The 13,072-nt window shown below is 54.0% G+C and overlaps 2 protein-coding genes across 2 annotated transcripts in view; both read left to right on the top strand.

Moving 5' to 3' along the window:
• The window catches only part of LOC140681480 (uncharacterized), a 1,248,316-nt gene that overhangs the window by 614,280 nt on the left and 620,964 nt on the right, over positions 1–13,072 (top strand).
• Positions 7,225–8,157, top strand: LOC140681444 (olfactory receptor 14A16-like). Its single transcript, XM_072921277.1, has one exon. It carries the CDS (start codon positions 7,225–7,227, stop codon positions 8,155–8,157), a length of 933 nt encoding a protein of 310 aa, XP_072777378.1.

Here is a 13,072-nt window from a genome sequence, read left to right as displayed (position 1 = left end):
TCAGTGGATGCCATGCATCCGGGAATATGGGAACAGTGTACAGCCACGCTGGCCGGGGAATCGAAATCCTCAGGCAGTGGCGAGAGCCCTAAGGCACGGGGCAAGGTAGAAAAAGCCCCGCGCAAGGCAATAGAAAAGCAAGAGACGCGGAGTGCAGCGCATATGTGTTTATTAGTTAGACCCGGGCTCGGGGGGGGGGGGGGGGGGCGAAAGCGCAGACCGTCCCTGAAGAGGATCTGCCCGGGAACGGAGACCCGGGGGGGCTCGGCGCGACACCCCCTTCCCCAGATCAGAGCCCAACCCCCGCCGCGGAAGCCCCTCGAAGAACCCCCGCCGCGAAAAACCCCCGAAAAACCCCCGCCGCAAAAAAACCCCGAAAAGCCGCGGCTTCCCGATCCGTCCCGCCGCCGCCGCCGATCAGAGATCCGTTGTCAGAGGCGCAGCCGCGCGCGGAGCGCTTTTGGCGAGAGCTGGCAGGAGAAACCAGAATCGCGGAAGCCGCAGCTCAGAAAGAATCCCCGGCAGCGTGGCCACGCTGCCGCCTTGAAAATGGCGCCGGGTGCTGTGGAGGGGGGCGGGGCACGAGTAGTCTCGGCACGAAAACTCGGACACCACGCGATTTCAGGGGCGCGCGTGCGTGGGAGAAAGGGGCGGAGAGCGGCAGAAGGCAGAGAGCCAATCAGCGGCCGCGCCGGGCGCCACCACCATATAAGGCAAAAACCACCCCCCGCAAGAGGCGCAGTGAGCCGGGGGGGCAGGAGCGGCCCCTCCCCCGCGGGGAGGAGCAAGCTCGGGGCCGGACAAAACGGCGCGGAGCCCCGGAAGTGCACTGGCATTTGATTTCCGGCGCGGAGCCTGGCGACAGCTCTGCCGGCTCCTCCGAGCCGGCGGGGGCCGGCCGAGACTCTGAAACGGAGAGAACAAAGCCATCGCGATTCAAAACAGAACCGAATAGAGTTCTAAGCTGCACCGAAAAGCGGTCACAATACCCCTTGGAGCTGCGGGAGAAAAGGGCGTCTCACCAAGGAATGCGGGTCCCAGCCCCCGGAGACACGTGGCGGGGAAGGGGGATGGGGGCGCGCGGGCGAACTCAGCCCCCTCCCACCGCAAGCGGCGCCTGTGCCACAGAGTCAGCAAGAGACGCCCCGATACGGGACCCCTGGGTAACCCTAGCCATGAAAGTGAGAAGAAAGCCCCCGGGGATGTAGGGGACGTGCTGCCTCTGTGGCAGTCGGGACCCCCACGTGGTGAGACTATGAGAGCCACTGCTGCACACCCACTGCTACCAATCAAACCTAACCCTCAAAGCAAAACTAATGAGAGGCTGTGAGTTCTGTTTGCAGGACACGCTGGTGAACCATCCCCGTGACACATACACCCCTGCTCCAGAAGGAGATGACAGACCACCAAGCCACCAGACAAAACCTGAGCCTTCCACGGCGGTGAGACCCAAACGTGCACAGTGTCTTTATGCAATTTTGCTGTTTAGGACTTGTGGCCGGGGGGCAAGCTGGCCCAGGCCACTACCCTCATCAGCTATTTAGGTGGGTCGTGCAACATCTATCAAGTGACAAGGTGCTCAAAAAAGTCACCATAATAAATACCCCATCCTTCGTGTTCCACATAGCCAGCTGTTTAGAAGCTACCTTACTAACCCTAAATGAAACCAAATCAAACCTGACTAACCCCTATTAGTTTTGCTATGAAGTTAAACCCACTTTTCTACGAAAGCATTGCTTTAAATACCCCCTTCAGTTACTCCACAGCCAATACCCCCCACCAGTGCACATAAGACACTCCCCGCAGACAAATCACCCTGAGTCAAATCACAGGACAGGGCAGATGTTCTAGCAATGCAACCTTAGCAAAGCAGAAAGACAACTTCTGCACTAAAGTTGTCAAGCCTGACAGAAAAACCAACAAGTGAATGACCCCACCTGCATCTGGGCTGTGAGTTTGCCAGTGATCCAGAGCGAATCCTTATATGTTCCTTGCCAAATTTAATAACTCTATCGATTTCTGTGCCCAAGTTCTAACTGTTCTAGGGTCCTATATCACTCAGACGAAGAGATGTACCACCTTCTCGAAGAACCTGACAGACTCCACAAAAGAGAAATTGACCATCACAATGCTGCTTGGCCTGAGAGCAGCTGGCACAGCCACGGGTGTCTCAGCCATCGCAACCCAGCAGCACGGACTCTCTCAGCTGCAAATGACCACCGACGAGGACCTGCAGAGGATCGAGAAATCCATCTCCTACCTAGAGAAATCAGTCTCTCCGCTTTCAGAAGTAGTTTTACAAAATAGGCGAGGTCTGGACCTTTTGTTCATGCAGCAGGGAGGACTGTGTGCAGCCTTGAAGGAGGAATGCTGCTTTTATGCAGATCATACGGGAGTCGTTAAAGACTCCATGGCAGAACTCCAAGACAGACTGGCTCAGAGAGAGACAGGGAGACCCAACAGAGTTGGTTTGAATCCTGGTTCAATCAATCACCTTGGCTCACCACTTTAATTTCCGCCCTGGTAGGTCCACTGGCAATACTGCTTTTGGCTATTACCATAGGACCATGCCTGCTGAACAAACTAGTCTCGTTTGTTCAGGCCCGTCTGGAAAGGGCAAACATTCTGTTCATAGGCCACCAACAAATGCTATGAACCAAAAAACTGCAAACACAGTCAGTAGCTAAAGCCTTCAGCACCTGCCTTGAAAAAATTACCCAGATCTACTAAACCACCCTTTCCTTAACAAGTTGCAAGTTTGTACCTCACTCCAGTGCCTATATCTACGACTACCTCATTTTGTATGTGATAAGGAGGGGGGAGATGTAGTAGATAAGGGACAGGCGAAGCGGAAGACCACGGGATGTCACGGAAAGATAGACCCCTCCCCCTCTCTCTTCCCCACGTTATCTATTAACCCCTGAAGCCCCAGAAGAATGTAGCCACACCTGCTCTGGTAAATTTCCACTCCCAACTAACCCCTGAGACCCCCCCAACCCCCCTCTGACGTAGCAAAGACCCCTAAAACTATTTAAACCCACGAGATAGGATAATAAACGCTTTTCGACCGTCTGCCACATTGGTATCTGCGTCTGTTTATTAGCCCGAGCGGCCTGGAGAGGCCAGGCCGCCGTGCTGCCTTACCTGAACCAGGTCCCTGGTTGTCCTTTATAAAGGCAACAGTGAGGCTCTCACCTCCCTTCCAAACACTGGGGCTCTGGGCTTTCCTTCCTATGGAAAAGAACTGTCCTTCTTGTCCAGGTGCCTATGGCCGGAATTGGGGTTCCACCTCCAACACTGCCTGTTGTGACAGACTGGAGGAGATTGTTGGCTGGAAACATTTTGTGTGTCGGGGAGGAAGGGGCAGGTCCAGCCTTGCCCTGCCTTGGAACCCCAGCCCTGCACTGCCCTGGAACCCCAATCCCCCCAGAGCCTCTATCCCAGCCCAGCAGTGTCTGCCAGTCCCTGGCACAGCACAGGCAATGCTCCACAGCCACCTCTGGAGCTCCCAGAGACCCAGCTGCAGTGACACCAGCCCTGAGCAAGGGGCCCAGGGCAGGTGTCCATGGCAAACAACCATCACAGCAGCTCCAGGCCTTGGTTGTCGCGGCACCAAACCAAGGAACGCGTCCCTGTGGCTGTTGCTGTGGAACCTGGTGACACCAATGAGTGTCACTGCAATTGTACCTGGAACAGCCCTGGCACTGCTTTGTCCTGAGGGCTGCCATGGCAGCCGAGGGCAGCAACAGCTCTGCAGGCCATGGAACCTGGCTGCAGAAATGACTCCTTGGGGTGGTTTCCAAGGAAACCTGAACTGATGAGCGTTACCATTGCACCCAAACCCATCAGTCTGGTCAGTGCAGTGTCCATGGACACAGCCCCTTGCAATGGCCCAGTGCGGGTTGGGATGATGATCCACCCTCACAGCTGTAGTGGTCTTGGAGGCACCTTCGGCTTGGCACAGACCTGAGGAGGGTGTCTGTTTTCAATGGGGAAACTCAGGAGTTTAGTTAACTTCAAAAATAAAAGAAGGAGAAACCCTCCTTGGCTGTGCACAGCCAGTTCTTTGAGCAAAGCAGGTCCCAGGTGAGTGAAGAGAGACAGGATGGGGTTGGGGAACGGGGAGCAAGGTTGTCCACACTGGGTCAGATCTCAAGGCACAGTGTCTCTGATCAGGCCAGACCTCCTTAGGAGTGTCCCTGGGTCAGTATCAGTCACTGAATGCTGCAATCACATATTGTATAATAAGAAGATTAACAAAAGACACCCTTTAAAACAGGAATAGATATTTCTTAAAAGCTCTTCAAAATATTTCTCAATAACTGCAGAAGGAAATCTTCCTAATGAACTGCCCCAGACAAGAGGGAAATCAAGGCACAGCCATGGTTTGTCAGGACTTGCTTGATCCTAATGACCCCTGTTGGTGCATTTGGAGCTGAGACCTTTAACCTCAGGGCCTGAGAGGAGATTGCACAAACCTTTCCAGCAGTCAAAGTCAGAGGAAACACCCAAATGTGTCAAAGCATAAATGGGACCCTCTGAGGTCCATCCCCAGCACAGGCTCCTCAGGGAGTCCTTGGAGGAGAGAATTGGAGGCCAGGATGGCACAAAAACCTCTCAGAGACTCAAAATGGCAAAAAAAAACCTCTCAGTGTGGAAAGGACAATCTAAAGTAACATACAAAAGTTGAGTATCTCAAAGTATTAATGAGCCCCACTGGGTGTCAGTACAAAGCTCTCAAGGGACTCATTAAAGCAGATAATTGGGGCCATGATTGCACAAACCTCTCACAGAGTCTGTATCAAAAGGGAAACACCAAGTACCTTAAAAGAACTGAAGTACCTTGAAGCATTAATGAGCCCCACTGAGTGTTGTTATCGACAAAGTCTCTCCAGGGACTAATTACAGCAGATAATTGGAGGCCATGATTGAACAAAGCTCTCAAAGACTCCAAGGCAAAAACAAAGCCCAAAGTCCTTTTAACAACCTGCAGTCCCAGAGCATGAAGGAGCCCCCAGGGCCATTCCTGACCAAGGCTCCCCAGGGACTCCTTCCAGCAGATCCTTGAGGCCACTGGGATGTGGGCTAGGGGGGGATGCTGAGGGCAGGACCAGGGGGTGACAGTGCCCAGCCTGGCTGGGGCTGTGCCAGGAGGCCCCAGGGCCTCAGGACAAGGTGTCTCCTCACAGCCCTTGGTGGCACAGACCCTGCTGTGCCCCAGGGCACCAAGACTTGGCTTCTCTTTGTCCCCACCTGTCATCAGTGCCTCCAGTTCTCTGCTCTGCCTGGGGCCTGGGGACACTTTCTCAGTCGTGTCCCTCAGTGGGACCCATTAAAAGTCCAAGGAACTTTGGAGTTGGATTCTGACTTGGAGTTCTGGAGAGGTTTCTGCAGCTCCCTCTCAGGGCCTGATGTTCAGGGCCTGAGCACAAAGCCCCAGAGGGTCATTAAAGTCCTTGTGCTGTGTCTGTGCTGCTGAGCTGGGCCGGGCTCCTGGCACAGAGGGTGATCCTGGTAACCAAGGAGAGCTTCAAAAGCACATTTCTCTTGCTGAGCAGCTCTTCTCCAAGCCCAGCAGGGCTGGGACACTGCCTGCAGCCAGCCCGGGCACAGCACAGAGGCACAGAGAGCTTCAATCAGTCAGGGCTGGGAAGGGCTGAGAAGTGCCTGGGGCAGAATCACTGCCAGCCCTTGGCACAGGAACCTCTGGCTGCAGGACAATGCAGCTGCAGCTCCTGGAGAGATCTCCTAAAGTTGGAACATCCCAATGCCCACAGACCCTGTGAGTGCAGTCTCTGCTCATCTCCTGTGCAGAGCAGCCAGGGGTGCCCAGGGCTGTCCTGCAGAGCAGGGTCCTGCAGCCCAGGGTGCTGTGCTGGGCCAGGACTCTGCTGCCTGCCAGGGACAGCTCTCAGCCGGCCCTGGAGCTGCTCCCAGCGCTGGCCAGGAGCTGTGGGGGGAAGGAGCCACCCTGAGCAGGGCAGGTGCTGCTGCTGAGAGGGGCTGGGTGGGGCAGGGCTGCTCCCAGCTCCAGACCAGCCTGGGCACAGCTCCGGAGGGCACTTCCCAAAGAAGGTAAGCCTGGGATTGTTGTGAAGGTCAGGGGATTTCCTGAGAGTGTTTTCAATTTCCTGGTTGGAGCAGGATGGGAAAGCTGGGGTGGTGACAATAAGATTTTTGCTTTTCATATATTTGTAGCTCTGTAAATTACTATGATATAATTATAAATCTATAATCCTTAGTTGACTCTATTAAACGCTTATTTAACTCTATAAAACTTCTATTATGTACTCATATTACTGCAATCCTTGATTGACTTTAGTATCTCTTAGTTTTTCAAACAATATGCTGTCTAAATATATTCCTGAATTACTGGAGAGTCTTATTTTCAGGAAGCGGACATTATAATCAGGAAGAAGAACATTTTCATTTTTGACCACAATGTGAGCAGTCATAACAAAAACGTACAAAAAAGCCCTTGGAATTACTCCAATGGATTGAGCCAGGGGTGTGTAACTGGGGTAACTGAATCTCCTATTGGATGTTCCTGTTAAATACCCTAATTATCAACCTTAATGAATTGCTAAAATCAGGGGCTAGGCGTGTTCCATCCCCACTGGAACACCTGAAAGCTTCCAATAAAGGTCTGGTTTTGACTTCATTCTTCCACCACTGTTGCAAGGGACTTTTTCTCTTTTGATTATAGACAACATCGGGATGAGAGAAGCAGAACAGGAATTGTAATCCCAGAATCACAGAACATTCTGAGCAGAAAGAGAAATACAGGATCATCAAAGGAATGTTTGAACATTTAGAGACTCCAGAACTGTGACTTTGGGTGGTCAGTCTCTCTGCTGGGAGCCTCCCAAAGGGCTTTCAGCCACTCCTCATCCCTGGACAGCAGCAGTATCAACTTTGCAGAGCCCAGCTCCTAAATATCCAGGCTTGTCCCTCTGCCACATGGCCACAAACCCAGGGAAGCAGGGAAGGGATGGCTCCTCGAGAGCCTCCACGCACAGGCCTGGCTGCTCCTGGCACACTCAGCCAGCACAACTGCAGCTCAGGCAGGGACCTGGGTGAAGGTTTTCCCAGAGCAGGAACAAGGGTGGGTGAGTCCCAGCAGGACAGGCTGCAGGGAATGGCCAAGGTTTGGCTCCAAGCAGCCTCTCCTGACTTGTCCCTGTCCTTTCTCCATGAACAGGTGCCCATGTGCAGCCACAGCAAATGTCCAACAGCAGCTCCATCAGCCACTTCCTCCTGCTGGCACTGGCAGACACGCGGCAGCTGCAGCTCCTGCACTTCTGCCTCTTCCTGGGCATCTCCCTGGCTGCCCTCCTGGGCAACGGCCTCATCATCAGCGCCGTAGCCTGCGGCCACCACCTGCACACGCCCATGTTCTTCTTCCTGCTCAACCTGGCCCTCAGCGACCTGGGCTCCATCTGCACCACTGTCCCCAAAGCCATGCACAATTCCCTCTGGGACACCAGGAACATCTCCTACACAGGATGTGCTGCACAGCTTTTTTTTTTTGTCTTTTTCATCTCGGCAGAGTATTTCCTCCTGACTGTCATGTGCTACGACCGCTACGTGTCCATCTGCAAACCCCTGCACTACGGGACCCTCCTGGGCAGCAGAGCTTGTGCCCACATGGCAGCAGCTGCCTGGGCCAGTGCCTTTCTCAATGCTCTCATGCACATGACAAATGCATTTTCCCTGCCCCTGTGCCATGGCAATGCCCTGGGACAGTTCTTCTGTGAAGTCCCACAGATCCTCAAGCTCTCCTGCTCCAAATCCTACCTCAGGAAATTTGGGCTTCTTCTTATTAGTGTGTGTTTAGGATTTGGTTGTTTTGTGTTCATGGTTTTCTCGTATGTGCAGATCTTCAGGGCTGTGCTGAGGATCCCCTCTGAGCAGGGACAGCACAAAGCCTTTTCCACCTGCCTCCCTCACCTGGCCGTGGTCTCTCTGTTTTTCAGCACTGGCATACTTGCTCACATGAAGCCCTCCGCCATCTCCTCCCCATCTCTGGATCTGGCCCTGTCAGTTCTGTACTCGGTGGTGCCTCCAGCCCTGAACCCCCTCATCTACAGCCTGAGGAACCAGGAGCTCAAGGCTGCAGTGTGGAGACTCTTGATTGGATGGTTTCAGAAACATTAAAATGATGGCCAGTTTCTGAAAATCACTTGTAACAAAAGTCATCTTTGATACTTCTTGTTGAATTAGTTGTTGGGAATTTTTTTTCCTTTGTTTTACTATTTTTCATATTGTCCACAATAAATGTAATTTTTTAGCCATTTGTCATTTTGTCTCCACCTTCCCTGTTGCCACAGATTGTGTCAATGAGGGGCTGCACTCTCTGTGGCTTTCAAGGAACTAAAGGATCTCCCAGCAGTTTTCTGCAGAGATGCCCTTTTGTTGCCTTCTCTGGAGCTGCAGCAGCAATGTCTGTGTGCAGAGCTGGGGGCACATCAGTGCTGGCACAGCAGCACTGGTTCTGCTGGCCACACCATTCCTGATCCAGGCCAGGAGCCATTGGCCTTCTTGGCCACCTGGGCACGTGGCTGGCTCATGTCCAGCCTGCTGTCCATTAGTCCCTGCAGGTCCCTTCCTGCCTGGCTGCTGTCCAGCCACTCTGTCCCCAGCCTGTAGCACTGCAGGGGTTGTTGAGGCCAAAGTGCAGGACCTGGCACTTGGACTTGTTAAACCTCACCTTGTTGGGTTTGGTCCCTGGATCCAGCCTGTCCAGGTCCCTCTGCAGAGCCCTTCTACCCTCCAGCAGATCAACACCCACATCCAGCTTGGTGTCATATGCAAAGATGTCCTTGGTTCCAAGGGACCCTCAGTGTCACAATATCCCTTTGGTTGCACCAGGCCCTGCTCTGTCACACTGGTCTCCTTGGTTCCATGGGGCCCCAAAATTGTGACAACTGACTCCTTGGTTCCTTGGGGCTTCACAGTGTCACAATGTTCTCGTTGGTGCCGCAGTTTCACAGTGGCCCCTTGGTTCCATGGGGCCCCAGGGTGTCACAAAGGCCCCATGGTCACATGAGGTCCCACACTGTCACAATGCTCTCGGTGGTTCCACAAGTCCCCTCAGTGTCACAATGGACTCCTTGTTTCCACGAGGCCACACAGTGTCACAAGGGCCTTCCAGATTCCTTGAGGCCCCAGAGTGTCACAGTGGCCCCTTGGTTACACAAGGTCCTGCAGTGTCACACTGTCCCCTTGGTTCCATGAGGCCCCGCAGTGTCAGAAGGGCCCCTTGGTTCCATTGGGCCCTGGACTCTCCCAGTGCTCTCTTTGGTTTTGCAGTGTCACAATGGTGAAACCCCTTGGTTACACGAGGTCCTGTAGTGTCACCATGGTCTCTGTGGTTCCACCAGGACCCAGTGTCACGGGGACTCTGTTGTCTTCATGAGAGACAACGGCGACCTGGTTGCAATAAGACAGCACGGCAGCCCGGCCTCGCCCGGGCTACTCGGGCTAACGACACACGCTGACACCAATGTGGTGGACGGTCAAAAGCCTTTATTATCTTATCTCATGGGTTTAAAGTTTTGGGGGACTTTGCTACGTCAGAGGGGGGTTGGTAGGGTCTCTAGGTTAGTCGGGAGTGGAAAACTACTGGGTTAGGTGTGGTTACATGCTCTGGGGTTAATAGATAACGTGAAGCAGGGAGAAGGGGGAAGGGTCTTTCTTTCCGTCACATCCCGAGATCTTCCGTTCGCCTGTCCCTATCTACCACATCTCCCCTCCCCTTATCATATATAAAATGAGGTAGTCGTAGATATAGGCACTGGTGTGAGGTACAAACTTGTAACTTGGTAAGGAAAGGGTGGTTTGGTAAATCTGGGTAATTTTCGCAAGGCGAGTCTCGAAGGCTTTTGTGACTGACTGTGTACGCAGTTTTTGGTTTACAGCATTTGTTGGTGGCCTATGAATAAAATGTTCGCCCGCTCTAGACGGGCCTGAACAAACGAGACTAGTTTGTTCAGCAGACATGGTCCTATGGTAACAGCTAAAAGCAGTATTGCCAGTGGACCTACCAGGGCAGAAATTAAAGTGGTGAGCCAAGGTGATTGATTGAACCAGGATTCAAACAGCTCTGTTGGGTTTCCCTGTCTCTCTTTCTCTGAGCCAGTCTATCTCGGAGTTCTGCCATGGAGTCTTTAACAACTCCCGTATGATCTGCATAAAAGCAGCACTCCTCTTTCAAGGCTGCACACAGTCCTCCTTGTTGCATGAACAAGAGGTCTAGTCCTTGCCTATTTTGTAAAACTACTTCTGAAAGCGAAGAGACTGATTTCTCTAGATAGGAGATGGATTTCTCGATCCTCTGCAGGTCTTCGTTGATGGTTGTTTGCAGCTGGGAGAGTCCGTGCTGCTGGGTCGCGATGGCTGAGACACCTGTGGCTGTGCCAGCTGCTCCCAGGCCGAGCAGCATTGCGATGGTTATGCCTGTGATTATTTCTCTTTTGTGGAGTCTGTCAGGTTCCTCGAGAAGGTGGTATATGTCTTCGTCTGAGTGGTACAGGACCCTAGGAACAGTCAGAACTTGGACACAGAAATCGATAGAGTCATTAAATTTGGCAAGGAACACACAAGGACTCACCCTGGATCGCTGGCAAACCCACATCTCAGATGCGGATGGGACCACCCACTTATTGGTTTTTCTGTTGGGCTTGACAACTTTAGTGCAGAAGTTGCCTTTCTGCTTTGCTAAAGTTGCATTGCCAAAACATCTGTCCTGTCCTGTGATTTGACTCAGGGTGATTCCTCGGCGGGGAGTGTCCCATCTGCACTGGTGGGGGGCACTGGCTGTGGAGTAACTGAGGGGGGTGTCTAAAGCAATGCCTTCGTAGAAAGGGGGTTTAACATCATAGGAAAGCTAACAGGGGTTAGTCAGGTTCGGTTTGGTTTCGTTTAGGGTTAGAAAGGTAGCTTTTAAACAGGTTGGCTATGTGGAACACAAAGGATGGGGTATTTACTGTGGTGACCTCTTTGAATACCTTGTCACTTGAAAGATGTTGCATGACCTACCTAAATGGCTGGTGAGGGTAGTGGCCTGGGTCGGCTTGTCCCCCGGCCACAAGCCCCAACAGCAAAATTGCACAGAGACACTGTGCATGTCTGGGTCTCACCGGTGTCTCACTGGTGTGGGACTCTCGGGTTTTGTCTGGCGGTTTGGTGGTTTGTCATCTCCCTCTGGAGCAGGGGTGTATGCATCACGGGGATGGTCCACAAGCATGTCCTGCAAACAAAACTCACAGCTTTTCATTAGTTTCATTCTGAAGGTCAGGTTTGATTGACCTGAGTGGACACCACCTGATTCTGTCCTCTTTTTTATATGAAGCGTTATAGCTATAAATTGGGTGCTTTTCCAAGCTCGGGACGGCCCTCCCACTCCGTTCACTGGGGGGACTTCTTTGCATTGCCAGCGTCGGGGCCACAGGGCTTGGGGCAAGATCAAGCAGTCTGCTCCTGTGTCTGCCCAAAGCTGAAGCTCTATTACGTGGGGGTCCTGACTGCTATAAAGGCGGCATGTCCCCCACACCCTCGGGGGCTCTTTCCCTTTTTTCATGGCCAGGGCCACCCAGGGGTCCCGTTCTGGGGCGTCCCCTGCTGACCCTGCGGTACAGGCGTTGCTTGCAGTGGTAGTGGGTACAAAGGTACCGCAGGCTGTGTTTGGAGACTCTGCAATTGTGTTGCTGGTGGGGGTATGAAGTATGAGGGCTCCCCGCCCCACTGGGGGTTGGCATAGATGGGCCGCCTTGTATTTGCGGCGGGAGGAAGCTGCGTGCGGGCCGCACGCCTCCTCCCTGTCCCGTTTCCCTGGGGCCGGGACCTGCATTCTTTAATGAGATGCCCTTTTCTCCCGCAGTCCCAACCATATATTTTTCCCCAGCTGGTAAACTGGGTTGGTTCGTATTGTGACCGCTTTTCGGTGCGGCTTAGAGCTTTACTCGGTTTTATCTTAAATCGCATTGGCTCAGTTTCCTCCGTCTCGGAGTCCCAGCCGGCTTCCGGCAGCTCTCCCGAGCTGGCGGAGCTGCTGCCGGGCTCCGAGTCGGAAGCCGAATGCCAGCGCATTTCCGGGCCTCGGTGCCTTTTTGTCCGGCTCCGAGCTTGCTCCTCCCCACGGGGGTGGCACCGCTCCCGCCCCCCAGGCTTCCCTGCCTCCTGCAGGGGGAGGTCTCTCCCTTAAATGGTAGCGGCGTCAGGCGCAGCTGCCGATTGGCTCTGTGCTCTCTGCCGCTCTCCTCTTTCTCCCGCGCACGCGCGTCCCTGAAACCGCGCGCCTCCCGGGTTTTCGTGCCGAGACCGTCTGCGCCCCGCCCCTCTCCTTGGCAGCCAGGGCCATTTTCAAAGGGGTGAGGTGGCAGCGCAGCCAGGATCTCCTCCTGAGCCGCGGCCTCCGCGACTCTGTCTTCCCCTGCCAGCCCCTGCCAGAAGCACTCTGCGTGCCGCTGTACCTCCAGCAACGGGCCGCGGACCGGCGGCGGGACGGACGGGGAAGCCACGGTTTTTCGGGGGGCTTCCGCGACGAGGTTTGGGCTCTGATCTTAGGAGGGAGGTGACGCGCCGGGCCCCCCCGGGTCTCCGTTCCCGGGCGGATCGTCCTCAGGGACGGTCTGCGCTTCCGCCCCCACCCCGAGCCCGGGTCTAACTAATAAACACATACGCGCCGCACTCCGCGTCTCCTGCTCTTCTATTCCTCTGCGCGGGGCTTTCTCTACTTTGCCCCATGCCTTAAGGCTCTTGCCACTGCCTGCAGATTTCGTGTCCTCGGCCACCGTGGCTGTGCATTTTTCCCATATTCCCGGATGCATGGCATCCACTGGTCTTTCAGTTGCCCCAAGCTCAAGCAGCCTTGCTATGGCAAGATAAAAGTCCTTGCGCTTACACTCGATACCCCATTGCTTATAAATCACACTTACGACCCTGGCAATGCTGTCCATGACGCTCGCGGGTCCTGGGACGTCTCCCTGCGCCAAGATACGGTCTGACCGCTCCGGCCGCTGCCCTTGTCCAGGTGTTTCCCGTTACCTGAGTGAATTTCTCTTCCCGGGTT

This window comes from Taeniopygia guttata, chromosome 36, assembly GCF_048771995.1.
Source record: "Taeniopygia guttata chromosome 36, bTaeGut7.mat, whole genome shotgun sequence".
NCBI lineage: Eukaryota > Metazoa > Chordata > Aves > Passeriformes > Estrildidae > Taeniopygia > Taeniopygia guttata.
The sequence above is the reverse complement of the archived record's forward strand: the minus strand, read 5'-3'. Positions and strand labels throughout refer to the sequence as shown.

What these genes read in the sequence shown, in the direction of transcription:
- LOC140681444 (XM_072921277.1), top strand. Translation starts at nt 7,225, where the DNA reads ATGTCCAACAGCAGCTCCATCAGCCACTTCCTCCTGCTGGCACTGGCA.